A 16,305-nucleotide genomic window follows, 5' to 3' on the forward strand; every position below is an offset into this window, starting at 1 on the left:
AACCTTGTTCCAAAATAAAATCATTCCCCTCACGCACAACTGTTGCTGCCGTTGAATTCTTGTATTTATTAAAAACTTGACTTTCACTTCAGCTGGGGTCAGGGACCAATTTTTTCCCAGAGTGACACCCTCACGCTACTTCTGGGCACCTGGGTGGGACTGAGTGTTCCTTTTCTTCTTGTCCCTCCGGTGTGAAACCTCCACCCTACTTGTAACCTGGAGTAGGGAAGATTAGGACACACTTTTGCACCTTTTGTGTCGTAAGAGCAGGAGCTGGGTGAGATAGGGGAGACTTCATTTTCTCAGCCATAGCTGCCTGGCAGAGCTTCTGCAACATGGGGCTGGAGAGGATGAGGAACACAGCCAACCTGCCTTTCTCAGGGTGCAACCAAATATTCCAAGACAGGGAACTGGAACGGAGAGGGAACCCCTATCTTGGCCTGAGTAGAATGCCCAAGTTAATGTTTCTGTAATGTGAAGGGGTGGGGTAAAGGAGCAGGTCGTGGCTCAAATGTCAGAGAATTTCTCTGTTCATATCAGATTTAGTAGATTTTCTTGAATAAATATTTCTACTTTTGTTATATGCCTTCGGACAATATCCAGAGACTTTAAGTGATTTTGTTTTTTAAATCATTTTCACCAGTTACATTGTTATTTACTTGGGAGAAAGTCCACTGAGAGACTCATTCTGTAATTCTGGAGGTACCCCTCCAAAAAATTATATTTTACTCTTACACTAGATTATCCTAATGATACAATGAATACACCGATGGTTTTCCTAAGTATTCACCACTAAAGTAAAATATTGCCATTAGTGAAAACAGCTAAAATATCTTTGTTCCTGATTTTAAGTTGCTGATAATGAAACCCACAATCATGACTTGACAGCTTCTTTAAGATGTGTAGGAGAATCTGGATGTCTAAACTTTTAAAATAATGTCAGTAATTATTTACTTGTAATTGTTGTTGGATGTGGTTTGTTTGTTTTTTAATTCCTACGTAGTAAAGTATTGAAAATATTCACATAAAATTTGTTAGTCCATGCTTTTGTTAAATTAACCTAGTTCAAATGTAGTGTGCCCTGGTTAGCTTGGAAAGCCAAATTTCATACAAGAAATGTGCTTTCATGAACATTTTTAATTTTAGGGGGAACTGAAAATAAAATGTCCAATAACTTGAAAGTTACTCCGTACAGTTTTATAATATTTATGTAAACATCTCTTATTCTGTAGTGTAAGTACTTTGAAGAAATGAATCATTTCTTACTCATCTCTGTTCTCCTAATTTTATTTCTACAACACAATCTGGAATTCAGCCACATTGTACAACAGGCAACTCTGCAGATGCTTCATGCCTTGGCACCTCGTGTCTTTCCTGTTACACTTTCTCTTTTCATTCATCAAATCTTACTTACCTTCACACAACTCAGTGTTACCTTCTTTAAGTTTCTGTTTCTCCAGTCAGAAGTAATCATGCCTTTCTTCTGTTCCAGGGGCAATTTTGTAACTTTTACAATTTTTTCCTTAAAATTATTTACCTCTCTCTTTAGAAGACTTAACTCATTTTTATCTTTTTATTGCCACATACTTTGTACATAGAACTTAATTCCTGGATGAATGAATGGATAAATTAATAACTAAGTGAATGGTGTTATATTTTGTTTTACAGCCGAGAGACACACAAGATCGCAGTATTTTATGTAGCTGAAGGACAAGAAGATAAACATTCCATTCTCACCAATACAGGAGGAAGTCAAGCATATGAAGATTTTGTGGCTGGTCTTGGTTGGGAGGTACTGTTTTTAAATTATACCAATTATTAAATTGGTATAATTTGCTATTATTAAATTATACCAATCATTTTATTTTTATTTGTAAGCAGTGGTGTTCTTTTTCTTTCTAGCTCATTTTAGAAGTGTATTTTAGGAGACTCAGCAACTTAACAATGGGTTTCTTATTGTTTCTGCCTTATGTATACAAAGACTGCAGCAGCTGGGACTTTGAAAGGAAAATTGTTCATGTTTTATGAGAGAATGTATTGTCAGAGAGGGTAAAACTCATAGGTTTAAAGATTTGGATTTTTCTCACAGCTGTGACCGTTAGACTCGTGGTCTCCAAACTAAGACATGAATATCTTTAGGACTATACCAAGGCTTTCCACAGGGTATGTCGGCATGGTTAGTTTTGAGGAGATTAGTTTTCAGATCCTTAACTTTACTAAAAGTAATGCCTGATTACCCTTCTTCATTCTCTTCCCTCTTTTTTCCTATCCTTCAATTTTGTAAAAGAAAGGCTTACCACTTACGCGTGTCCTACATTGTCCTAGAATGTTTGGCACCAAAAAATTACAGTTAAGAGGGTATGTTCCTGAAAGACAGTGTCTCTGAAAGCAAAGAAAGAAATATGGAAAGGGAATTATGGTCAAAATGGTGGAGTAGGTAAACGCTGTGCTCACCTCCTCTCACAATCACATCAAAATTACAACTTAACTACAGAACAGCCATTATTGAGAATTACCAAAAGTCTAGCTGAACTGAAGCCCTGCAACTAAGGACATACTGAAGAAGTCACCTCAATACTAGTAAGAGAGGAAGAGATGTTGAACAGGCTGGTCCCACACCTGCTTGTAATCACTAAAAATCGAGAGGAATATCTCAGCTGCGGAGGTCCCCCTTGGAGAAGCGAGGGGTCCCAGCCCCACACTAGGCTCTCCAGCCCAGGGTTCCACTGCAGGGGAAAGAAGTCCCCATAACTTCTGGCTGTGAAAACCATTGGAGATTGTGGCTGACTGAGACAGAGGGCAGCTGGAATCCCAGGTGCTCCTCTTAAAAAGCCCACGCATGGACTTACTTGCTGACGGACTCCCTCACTCTGAGCTTCAGCACTGGGGCAGCAGCTTGACAGGCAACAGGAACATATGGTGAGGAACTGGGTTGTCTGGCTTCCGGGTGAGAGCAGGAGGGACAGCTTTCCTATGGACAAAGTAGCTGATGGAAGCCATTTTTTCTTTGTTGAGCCCTCTCCACTCCTTGTGTGCAGACACAGGTAGTCACCATATCCCAGTCTCCATCCACCTGGTTAACATCGTTCATTCGCCCCATCCCTAGTGACTCACTGAGACCCCTTCCCCCCAACTTTCAGGCCCACCCAAGTCACTTTCAGTGGTTTTTTTCCATACAAATGGCCTGCCTTAGCTCATCCTGCGGACTTGCCTAAAATTTGAGTTTCACAAAACCCAAACAAGCAGAACCTGGCTTTGGCATGTCCCCTACCTAGCGGAGCAGCCCTAATCCCACCAGTAGCAACAGCTGGCCTCAGTTGGGGGCTTGGCCTCTCAAGGCACCGTCAAGCCCAGCACAGACAGCGGCCATCTGCAGATTGCTTTGTGGCTTATGCCAGGTGACCCCGGGGAGGGCACAGGCTGCTGCCAAATTTGGTCTGCAGTGGGTCCCCTCCCAGGAGGTTTTGGGGCTGGCACTCCCAGTGGCCAGCGTCAGACTGAGCCAGAGCATCACCCAGCCTACTTCAAGTACAACATACCAAAGGCCAGACTGGGTAGACACCAGAGCCCCACTAAAGCAAATCTTGCTTTGTAGGGTCAGTCATTGCACCACAGCTCCACTGTAGTCACCGTCAGTCCTCGTGGGTCAGCCCCTCCCATTGACATGCAAAGAGCAACCAAGGCTCAAATACCAACAGGAGGGCACACACAACCCACAAAAGGGACCCGCCTGGAGCACCCCACTCAGGTAACCAGGGAAACTGGGCCTCAGAGGACACCTACTCCATAAGGCCACTCTACTAAGTCTGGGAGGCATATCAGCCCTACCTGATACATAGAAACAAACACAGGGAGGCAGCCAAAATGGGGTGACAAAGAAACGTCCCAAATAAAAGAACAGCACAAAGTTCCAGAAAAAGAACTAACGGAGACAAGCAATCTACCAGACACAGAGTTCAAAACACTGGTTATAAGGATGCCTGATGATCTCAAGGAGAACTTCAACAAAAAGACAGGAAACATTAAAAAAAACACTCATAAATAATACAATAACTGAAATAAAGAATATATTAGAGGAAATGAACATTAGATGAAGCAGAGGATCGAATTAGCAATTTAGAAGACAAGGTAGCAGAAAACACCCAAACAGCACAACATGAAGAAAATCCAAAAAAATAGAGTTTAAGTGGCCTCTGGGACAACATCAAGCAAGTGTTCCAACATTGGCATCATAGGGGTACCAGAAGGAGAAGAGAGAGAGCCAGGGATTGAAAACCTGTTTGAAGGAACAATGACAGAAAACTTCCCTAACCTGGTAAAGAAAATAGACATACAAGCCCAGCAAGTGCAGAGATTCCAAACAAGATGAACCCAATGAGACCCACACCAAGACACAGCATAATTAAAATGCCAGAGGTCAAAGACAAAGAATCTTAAAAGCAGCAAGAGAAAAGCAATTACCTACAACGGAGCTCCCATAAAATTGTCAGCTGATTTCTCAACAGAAACTCCTCAGGCCAGAAGGCATTGGCTTGAAATATTCAAAGTAATGAAAAGCAAGGACCTACAACCAAGATTACTCTACCCAGCAAAGCTATCATTTAGAATCGCAGAACAGATAAAGAACTTTGCAGATAAGACAAAGCTGAAAGGAGGTCATCACCATCAAACCATATTACAAGAAATGTTAGAGGGACTTCTTTAAGGAAAAAAAAAAGATCAAAAATAGGGTAATAAAATGGCAATAACTACATATCTATCAACAGTTATTTTCAGTGTAAATGGATTAAATACTCCCATAAATATAGGGTTGCTGAATGGATAAGAAAACAAGACCCTTACATATGCTGCCTACAAGAGACTTACTTCAGATAGAAAGACAAACCTAGACTAAAAGTAAAGAGATTGAAAAAGATATTTCATGAAAATAGAAATGAGAAAAAGAAAAAAGCTGTGGTAGCAATACTTATACCAGACAAAATAGACTAAAACAAAGGCTGTAACAAAAGACAAAGAAGGACCCAGTAATCCCATTTCTGGGTATTTATCTGAAGAAACTCAAAATGCTACTTCAAGGGGACATGTGCCTCCATATGTTCATTGCAGCATTGATTACAATGGCCAAGATGTGGAGGCAGCCTGGGTGTCTGTAGATGTAAGAATGGATAAAGAGAAGGTGGTACATGTATGTATATGATGAAATATTGCTCAGCCATGGAAGGGAATGGGTTCTTGCTATCGGCGGCAGCATGGATGGGCCTGGAGGGTATTGTGCTGAGTGGAGTGTGTCAGAGAAAGAAAGACAGATGCAATGTGATTTCACTTACATTTGGAATCTAAAGGACAAAACAAACAAACTCATAGATTCAGAGATCATACTGATGGCTGCCACACGGACGGGGGTTGGGGAAATGGGTGAAAAAGAGGAAGGGATTAAGAAGTACAATTTGGTTGTTAACAAATTAGTCATGGGGATGTAAAGTATAGCATAAAGAATATAGTCAGTAATATGGTAATAACTATGTATGGCCTCAAACGCGTACTAGATTTATCGGGGTGATAGGTGGGAGAAGGGTTGGGGGCAGGGTGAAACAGGTGAAGGCATTAAGAAGTACAAGTTGGTAGTTAAAAATCGTCACTGGGATATAAAGTAAAGCATAGGGAATATAGTCAATAATATGGTAATAATTATGTATATGCCAGATGGGTACTAGACTAGTGAGGGGGATCACTTCTTAAATTATGTAAATGTCTACCCACTATGTTGTACACCTGAAATTAATATAAAATAATACCGAATATCAATTGTAATTGAAAAATTAAAAGGGGGGGAAATAGGTGAAGAGGAGTAAGAGGTTCAGATTTCCAGGTACAAAACAAGTCAGTCACGGGAATGGAACGTACGGCATAGGGAGCATAGTTCATAACATTGTGATAGCACGGTGCAGTGTCAGATGGCTGCTGGGCTTCGTGGGGATCGCTTCTTTTGGTATATAAATGCTGAATAACTGTGGTGTACACCTGAAACTAATATAATAGTGTATGTTAGCTATATTTTAACGAAAAGGTTCTTTAAAAAAAAAGGAAAAAAAATAGGGAAAGGTACTGCACTTTTTGTCAACTTATGTCAAAGTTCTGGTATCAAATCTATCTGAGAATTATAATTCAGAAGTGAGTTATTTGTCACAGAGATTTGTATTAATGTTTATTTTAATCAAAAAAAGAAGTGTCACATCTTCTAACAAAGTGAATTTGATGTGGCTGATTGATTTGTCATTAATAGCAGACTTTTTTCTATGTTGTATCAGCAAAATCTATAGTCTAAGATTTTGATGAAAATATATTTACAGCATGTATATATAACATGCAGTACACTGGAAATTGTATCTTTTGCAATAATTTAAACTTATGAATATTTTCATTATAGTTGTGAATGTAATACATAGCTTCTCAATATTCTTGTAGAGAGGACATGAGTAAAATGGTTGACGACCACTGCACTAGACTTGAAGCTCCTGGAAGGCAGGCACTTGCACCTCATTGTTTTTTCTTTTTAAATCCCAGTTCATTCCACTGTCCAATACATAAGCCTTTAGCATTCAGTATATATTTTTATGGCTGATCTAACGTATTTCACCTTAAGTGAGTTACTTGAGCTCTCTGGACCTGTTTGCTTATGTAATATACTTTTTACCCAACAAATATGGGAAGTTTAGCTGAGATTATGTATGTGAAAGTGCTTTGGAAAGTATAAAGAAACATCATAAATAGATTTTACTGTTTAAATAAAATAATAAAAAATTGCTAATAAGTATTAGTAAAAAAAAGCAAGGAACATTTGAAAAAGAACAAATTAAAAGCACTCACAATTCTGGTTTCAAAACTTGATACAGAGGAATTCTAATCAAACAATGTGGTACTTGCACCAAAGATAGATGTATCGATCAGTGGGATCGAATTGAGATTCCAGAAATAAACTCACACGTCTGCAGTCAACTGATTTTCAACATTTTTTCTCCATCCAGTGGAGAAAAAATGGTCTTTTGAACAAATGGTGCTGGAACAACTGGATAGCCACATGCAAAGAATGAATTTGGACTCTTAACCTCACACTATATACAAAACTTAACTCAAAATAACTAAATGTAAGAGCTAAAACTAAAACTCTTAGAAGAAAAAAAGGTAGACTTCATGACCTTGAATTTGGCACAGGATTCTTTTTTCCCTCTCAATTTTATTGAAGTATAATTCATAAATAACAGGGATTTTTAGATATGACACTAAAAACATGAGCAACAAAGGGAAAAAAATCAATGAATTGGTCTTCATCAAAATTTAAACATTTGTGCTTCAAAAGATAACATCAACAAAGTGAAAAGACAACCCACAAAATTAGAGAAAATAATTGGAAATCATATATGTGATAAGGGACTTACATCTAAAAGATACAAAGAACTCATAAATGAATAATTAGAAGACAGCCCAATGTATAAATGACCAAAGGACCTGAATAAACATTTCTCCAAAGAAGACATAAAATTGACCAATAAGCACATGAAAAGATGCTTGACATCATTATCTATCAGAAATGCAAATCAAAACCACAGTGAGGTACCACTCATTAGGATGGCTAGAATCAAAAAGTCAGACAGCAGTCATAACAACTATAGGCTAGGATTTGGAGCAATCGGAATCTTTCTGTACTGCTAGTAGGAATGTGAAATGGTGCGACCTCAGTGAGAAACAACCTGGCATCTCATCAAACAGTAAGAGATTGAATTAGCATATGACGATAACTTCAACTTTTAGGTATATAACCAAGAGAAATGAAAATGTATGTTCACACAAAAACTTACACATGAATGTTATAGCAGCATTATTCATAATAACTAAAAGTTGGAAATAACTCAAACGTCCATCAGTAGATGCATAGATAAATAAAATGTGGTATATCCATATAACAGAATATTATTCAGCCATAAAAAGGAGTGAAGTACTGACATCTACAATGTGGACGTACCTTGAAAACATGCTAAGTGAAGGAAACCAGTGACAAAGACCATGTATTATGGTCCATTTATATGAAATATTCACAATAGATATATATGCATATATTGCTACAGAAAGTAGACTATTGGTTGCTTAGGACCGACTGGGGGATGGGGTGACTGCTAAAGGGTAAGGTTTTCTTTCTGAAGTGATAATAATGTTCTAAAATTGACTATGGTGATGAGTACACTTATCTGTGAATATATTAAAATCCATTAAGTTGCACAGTGGGAACTTGCACTTCAGGGAAAATCAAGTACACATACTCTCCCTATTCATACTACATACAGCAAAAACCCTGGATGTTACATGTAAAAGAAACATGAAAAGACTGAAACGTGGCAAGAAGACTGACCAACTATGGACTTCAGGACCAACTATGGACTTCAGGACCAAGGAGTGACATGATGAGTTCTCAAGGTTTTCTTTTCTTCAAATATCTCAGACTTGGAGCTGAAGAAGCCAGCAACCTAGAAATAGCAATGAGTGCAGACTAGGAAAAAAAAAAAAAAAAACCCAACAAAAGCCCACTCTTTCTAGCCAAAAGACCAGGAAAGGAACAACCTGGAAAAATAGAACATTTGGACAATAACAGCTCCACTTCAGCCAAACAACACAGAAAATACGGTGACCACCCCATTCCCACCTCTGATGACAGAAGTCAGCTAGGGAGCCTAGACTTGTAGCCTCACAAGACTGTAATGAGGTGTCCCCAACACCGTACCAGATAGTGCCAGAGAAGGCCAAGTACCAAGTCAAGACTTTCATCTTTGCCAGCTGGTAACAAGTCCCCCCATCCACACCCAAAACAGTGTCAGTGGAGAGTACAGGAGAAACCTCGGATTCCTTCCCCTCCCAGCAATAATGAGGTGCCCCTACCCCTCTCCCCTGGGGTAAGGCAAAGGAGGCCTAGTGGAGAATTAGGCCTTTCTCTGTCACCCAGTGGTAATGAAACCACCCCTACTGCTGTGTCACCGGACACATAGGAAGCTGGACCGCCTACCTCCACCTAGCAGTAATGAGGATCCCCTCCCCAAGTGTCAGCAGAGGTTAAGTGGGGAATCTATACTTCTACTCTGCCTGGCCGTAATGAGGCAGTGCTCCCTTGCTTCTCTGATGGAGCTGTCACAAAGCAGGTTTAAATAAGATTCATAGTCTCATAACAATATGAAAATGTCCAGGCTTCAATCAGAAATTGTACTAAGAACCAGAAAGGTCTCAAGCTAAATGCAAAGACAAATAGATGCCAACACCAAGATGACAAAGGTTTTATACTGAGCATGATAGAAATGCTTCAACAAGCATTTAGGAATGCAGTTGAAACAAATGAAAACTAGAAAGTCTCAGCAAAGAAATAGAAGATACAAAGAACTAAATGGAAAATTTTATAACTGAAAGCCATGTTCTGTTCACATGGTGCAGAGATTTGTTTTTATAATTCTCCACTCTATCAGATATTCAGATTCTATTTTAAAATTTGCATAACTGATTTCTGTGAGTGGAGAGATGAAAGCAAGGTTTAAATTTTGTTTCTTTATATTATTTCTTTAATTTTCTACAATGAGCTCAAGTTGCTGGTTTCCATGCATAACACAAGTTTAGGGAATATCATTCAGTGCAACAACCCTGATATTAGTATGTATTATATTTATAATCAGGAAAAAAGATATTTTAAAATCTTCACACAGATTAATTTGTAGTTTTTCAGTGCATTTGAAGTGTAGTTAAGTTCTGCATTTTGATATTTTTGTTCTAGGCTATGACAGGAACTAATAATTAGGAAAGCAGTTGTGATGAGTAAATATGACACAACTAATCAATCATTTTATCAAAGTGACATTACTGTTTTAATTTTTCCTGACGTCATTTCCAGCCTTGATTTTGTCACTTGATTTTTACTCTCTGGCATTGGTGTCCCCCACAACCTTTACAATTTACCATTGACACCTAGTAGCCTAATTAAAGATGCATAGTACATAGCAGTTTTCTTTTCTAATTAACTCCTATTAATTAGGGATCCTTAACTACTTAAGAAAAAAATACCAGTGTGAACAGAGCAGCTCTAATTAATAATTCTGGGTCAAGCATTGGTTGATAACATACAAAAAGACTTGTTCCCCATGTTTTGTGAAAAATTTGAGTCCTTTTTCACAGTGAGTTTTGTTTGGTTGATTAATATTGCGTGCCTCTTCATTGCTTCTAGGTAAATCTTACAAACCATTGTGGTTTCATGGGAGGACTACAAAAAAACAAAAGCACTGGATTGACCACACCATATTTTGCTACCTCTACAGTAGAAGTAATATTTCATGTATCAACAAGAATGCCCTCTGATTCTGATGACTCTTTGACCAAAAAAGTAAGTGTTGAGAGAAAAGTGCTAGTATTTAAGAAAATTGATACATATTTTATCAATTGCTAATTGATAAATTGAGTATTCTTCACTTAGTACCATCTTCAGAAACAGTATTTTTATGGAGCAAACTATTTTCCTTAATGATATGATTGAAGGTTATAGTATTAACAGAGGATTTGCCTTCAAGAAAATGGAGATATGAAAAATTGAAAAACTTGTGTATGTATCCAAATTGGTGAAATTATATTTCAGGTCCTTTTGCACATAGATAGATACAATGTTTAAACTGATTAATGGAGAGGAAAAAATGTAAATTATTACAAAGCACTTAAAATGTAAAGTGCTTTATTATAAATTTTAACTAAAACTAATATAGCAGATAAAATGAGCCTTAGTTAATTAAAATAAATTTTACTGCCTCAGAATTTACAAGATATAGTGGAGTGGTTTTGATGGCTCTCATCTTTTAAAACCTATACCGCCATTTTCCAGTAGCTGGCACTGTCATTCAAAAATCATTCTAGTTACCACAGGAATACTGCCGAGTACAGTTGTGTATTTCAATCCATACTTGGTTTAACAAAACCAAGGGGAGAAGAATCAAGGGAGAAACATTTTGAAAAGTAATACCTTTCAAACATTTCTTTGCCTTTTCCTCCTCCTCTTCAAAATTGCTGAATGTAGCCAACGTATTATCATAGGTCATTTTACTTGATATTCTGTTCCCTGATATCAGAGCTCTTCACACTTTATTAATAAGCTATGAAAACTGTTCTTCTCACACTTTTGAAAAGGAACTTCAGAACTCACAAATACTTTATAAGATTGATTTAATATCCTTGATGCCTTTTATTTCCAGTTTGGAATATTGTTGGAAAATGCCTACTAAATGAATAATGGTTAGTAAAACTGATATATGGATGCTAATTAGATTGAAATGAGTAGTAAAGGTAGAGGTAGTTGATAAATGATAATTATGAGTATAGTGCAAGAAGATAAATAATTTTAATCATTAAGAACTTGACAGAGACTCATACTTATCATTATCATTTTCATGATTCCATGGATATAACTTTTAAAACCCCGGAGCAGAATCTAAAATTAATAGTACCTTGGATTGCAAATTTAAGAATAGAACAAATATCTTTTTTTGTTTTTGTTAAAATGCCTTTTTTTAAAAAAAGAAAATTGTGTCAGGATATTTTTATTTCACTATATTAAACCTGATAATTATATGGTACTTTTGTTCCTGTGACCTTGTAGAACTGTCAAATAATCAAATAAGTAAGATGTATTTCCTTCAAAAACATTCACAAGGGTTTGTCTTTAATTATTTAAGAAGAATCTGAAATGGATGTTTATCAATTCATTATCACAACAAAACTAATTTTAGAAATGAAAGTGCCATTTAAGAATTGTTAAATGGTTGAGTTTTAATTAAAATACATTTAAATGGTGAAAATTTTAGTACTAGATTTATTAGAGAATTTTGAGGAATTAAACCTCGGACACTATTTGTTTCATGTACTAAGTATAGAGTTTTTTATTGTGAAATATATATACAACATAAAATTTACCATTTAACCATCTCTCAATGTATAGTTCGTTGGCATAAAGTCCATTTACAGTGTTATACAACCATCACAAGTATCCATTTCCAGAACTTTTCATTTTCATTTAGTTCAAAATATTTTTTATTTGCTATTAAGAATTCTTTGACCCATGTGTTATTTAGAAGTGTGGTGTTTAGTCTCCAAGTATTTTAAAATTCCAAATGTCACTGCTTGCACATGTATAGTACCTGCCATATAAAAATGAAACCTGTCAAAATTGTAAATATGTAACAAAGCAGTGTTTTTTGGAAGGTATAGTTTTCTGGAGTAGTAATTTAAATCAGTTTAAGTAAAATCTGTTCTATCAAGGTTGGAACTTAATTGAAACATGTCACTTAATTCAGTAGAAAGGAAAATTTTACCTGGTCTCAGAATTCAGTATAACTATTCTAAAACTTTTCATAGAGACCTTTTCATAGAAATCAAAAAAACTTAACATTTATTTCTCTGTATACTGAGTTTCCGTTTTCCCTATTCTCTATAACTCTTGCCCTTAATCTGCTCTTCAGAGTCCTGGTATGTAAGATTTTTCAAAGTAACAGGCTTATATTTTAGCTCTATTATAGTATCAATTTCTTTTTAATAAAAGGTTAACTGTTTAAACTTAATCATAGAAACCAGTTGTCGTATACCAGTTCTCCTTAATAAAAAATCACTTTCTGTATTGGCATTTTTTCTCCTGAATTTAATAAATTCCACATTAGTGGTAATAAGTTGAGGCCTAGAACATGTGTCCTATTACAAATGAACAATTGGATATCATTAGGTTGTCCCCCTTTCCTTTGTACATATATCTTTAGTGTGTTAATCCATTCAGTAGACACATTAATGAGCACTGGTTGAAGTGTAATATTGGAGGATGTAAGGCTCGTTGACCTCAGCATGGAGTTTAATACCTCTAATTAAATTAGATAGTCGACAATCAGTATAAAGAAATAGCCATGCCTCTGGCAAGCTAGAATTATTTCTGACTCTGGCTCTTTGTTTTAAACTTGAACGGAGAAAATCATTTGTATCTATTTTATAGAAACTAATTTTAGTTCTCACTTTTTATTTAAAATATGTGGTGATTTTGTAAATTATTTTTAAGCATTTTATTTTCTCAGAATGTGAGGTAAATATTTTTGAGCCTGTTTGAATGTTAGACATTTTATTTCTTTTGATGGGAAGCTTTTTCAAGGCTCAAGGCAGTAGCAGCAGAATTTTTTCAATATAGACTATGCTTTTTGAACACATTAACCAAAATTCAGTCTAACAAAGTAGTCTCTCTTAGAAATATTATACCACCATATCAAAAACCCTGATATAACCCCAGTCCAAGCCATCTATTCTATAAATTATCTCTACCTGAGGAAGATTAATGGAAAATGGTTAAAAATAATTTCCACTTAACTGAGTTTATTCACCCCTAAAAATCAAAAGTGCTACAAGCATTGGTGTAAAGTGTTCACAGGAGCTTGTCTCATTTCCTCTGTCTCCTTGTTCTGGCCACTTGCTGATACTCTGCTTCATAGGCAGCTGAATCATCCTTTTAGGAGTTTGATGAAGATCAAGTTGAGATAATTGTAACATACTTAGTTGGACTCTCTAGTCTATCTTTCATTTCCTGGACCCCCCAAAAGAGGAGACAGAAGCGCGTTATTTAAGTCAGTTTCCTCTGAAATAGTGTTGGTGTAATGGACAGCATTTCATTTTCTGTTTTGAAATTTGATCATAGTAGTTTCGCAAATAAATGAGCTTTGTAGACCTGGTCTGATTTTAATTTTAAATCTGTTTTTATTTATTTCATTTAAAAATAAAAATTGCAGTGTACTCTACTTTCCAAAGAACTATATACTGAATATAGTCTGGAAAATGAATTCAAAAAACAAATTTAAGGAATAACAGAATTTTCATTATTTTAGTAAAAGTATAGTTAATATAATAGTTAATAAATGCTATGGAATTATATTCATGGTTTCAGTCCCAAATATAACTGTACATAAAATAATTCTATTTTAATATCATAGACTCTACTCTTAACCACAATTTCTATAAATATACTCCTGATGACAAGAATAGAGGATAGAGAAACCAGGTAGTATAATTGGTTCAGATTAAACTTATCTCACTATGGAATTGTATAATTTGGATGGTATAGCAATGGCTTCTCATTGCCTATAGAATAAAATTTGAATTCCCCACTATGGCCTTCCATGCCCATCCACCTGCCTGCCTACCTTTCTGATCTCCTGTTACTTTCCTTTTCGTTTACCACAGTCTGGCCTCACTCTCATTCTAACCAACCAGCTTGTCAAGCTTATTCCCATCTCAGGAGCTATGCACTTACTGTTCTTTCTATTTGAAATGCTCTCTCCATATCATCAGGCTTTCTCATTCTAACATTGTTCTATTCTCAGACTCGTGACAGTTCCTCAGAGAGATCTTTCCAGACTGTCCTAGTTAAAGAAGCCCCCTCCACCCAGTAACACTATCACCTGTTTTATTTTCTAGTAACACTATTACCCTGTTTTATTTTCTTCACAGCATTTACCACCATCAAAGTAGCATTTTTAAATAGGTGCCATAATTGCAGATCATTCTGCTTTTATGCTATGCACTATGTAATAATAGAAAACAATTTATCAAGTACTGTGATTTGTCTTTGTAATAGTCTGCAGTATTTACTAAGTGCCCCCTCTGCTAAAGTATCGTATACTAGATGCTATACCTGTTGTTTCAAGAAGCTTTTCTTAATTATTTAAAAATGAATGATACAGACAGGAAGTGAATATGTAAAAACATGTGACTATAAGAATGTGTTTGAAAGTAGATTTTTTTCACATGATTGAGGAGTATATAGTATCTAGAAGGTGCAGGAGACCATGGGGGCTTGGGCAGTAAGTATTACTCAGTTTCAAGTTCTGTGTGTACACCCATTATCTCTTGAAGTGACTGCCTAACCTAATTAGCTTCTCTGCATTCTTTAAGTGCCATTATAGACCAATTTTTCTTGTTACTTGCATTCAGGAAAGTATATTTAGAGCATTATCTATATTGTTAATTATTCATTTATTGCTTAGTTATTTTACTCTGTCTTCTCCACTGGACTTGAAGCTTTGTGAACAGAGACTGTGTCTGTTTATCCTCACCGTTACATCTACAATAGCTAGCACAGTGCGTTTACTCAGCTCTCAGTATTTCCTAATGTTTGAAAGGAAGTTCATAGGAAAGACAGACGGAAGGAGGAGAGAAGGCCTTTTAGGAACTCATAAACTAGTCCAGGTGTACAGGAAGACTTGTTTCTGGCCTTTTTTAAAAAGGAAGAGCTTATTAGGTGTACAATAAGGAAAACAGAAATTGAAGACTTTCAGGTTTTGACCCTGAGTAACTATGAGTTGTTAGGTGCTTTTAAATGGCGGAGGAATAGAGTAAGCTGACTTTGTGGAAGAGACAATATAGTTACTTTACATGAATTCCAGTCTTCAGGTCCAGATGAATGATATTCCGTGGCCCAGAGGAAATCTAGAATTGACTCTGGAATCTCTGCTAATAATCATGGAAAATGAGAACACTGCATAAGATAGGCAAACTTCTGATTTTCATAAAAAGACATTGAACAGGCCACCAACTACAAAAATTACTCATGTTCATGAGCTCCATGTCAATGCTTGTCAAAACAGGATTATTAAACAGATGGTTTGTGAGCACTTACTTACTCATGAAGTAGTGATCACTAGGAGCCACCATGAGTTCACCATAACAAATCACATCAAAGTAACTTAATTTGTTTTAATAGGATTACTGGATCAGGGATGGCCACAGACAGTATAAAACATTTAACTAAGTCATTTGTTGTGGACAAGTTGAAGAAATGTGGTCTTAATAATAGTTCAGTTAGTATATTCATAACTGGTTGTATAATCATATCTAGAGATATAAATTAATTAGTTAATGAGAGACAATATAGGGAAGTGGTTAAAGTATGGTTTCTGGAACTAGCCTGCCTGGGTTTCACCTCCACCACTTACTAGTTATGTGACCTTAGGCAAGTTGCTTTATCTTTTCAAGCTTCAATTCCTCACCTGTTAAAATAGAGGTAATAATAATTACACTTACCTTGTAGCATTGTTTTTAAAATTAAATAAATGATCACAAAGCACTTAGGATAGTAATCATTTCATAACTGTGGACTTTTTTTTTTAACCAAGAGGAACATCTGTAATGACTTGGTATTAGGCTGTTTACCCAAACCTGAGCCATTTGACACTGTTATCCGAAATGTAAATGAAGACACAATTTGAGTTT

The 16,305-nt window shown here is 36.2% G+C and overlaps 1 protein-coding gene across 14 annotated transcripts in view; it reads left to right on the forward strand.

Annotated features, from left to right (window-relative positions):
* RALGAPA1 (Ral GTPase activating protein catalytic subunit alpha 1) overlaps positions 1-16,305 on the forward strand; it is a 214,538-nt gene that overhangs the window by 158,341 nt on the left and 39,892 nt on the right. For all 14 annotated transcript variants that reach the window (XR_013993430.1, XR_013993431.1, XR_013993432.1 and 11 more), the window contains 2 exons: positions 1,669-1,792; positions 10,253-10,408. Coding sequence is in view for 8 of the 14 variants with exons in the window: in XM_081049576.1 (XP_080905702.1) it covers positions 1,669-1,792; positions 10,253-10,408 (280 nt within the window). In the remaining 6 variants the exon portion in view is untranslated. The remainder of the gene's footprint in view (positions 1-1,668; positions 1,793-10,252; positions 10,409-16,305) is intronic.

The sequence above is a fragment of the Rhinolophus hipposideros genome (genome assembly GCF_964194185.1).
Source record: "Rhinolophus hipposideros genome assembly, chromosome: 5".
NCBI lineage: Eukaryota > Metazoa > Chordata > Mammalia > Chiroptera > Rhinolophidae > Rhinolophus > Rhinolophus hipposideros.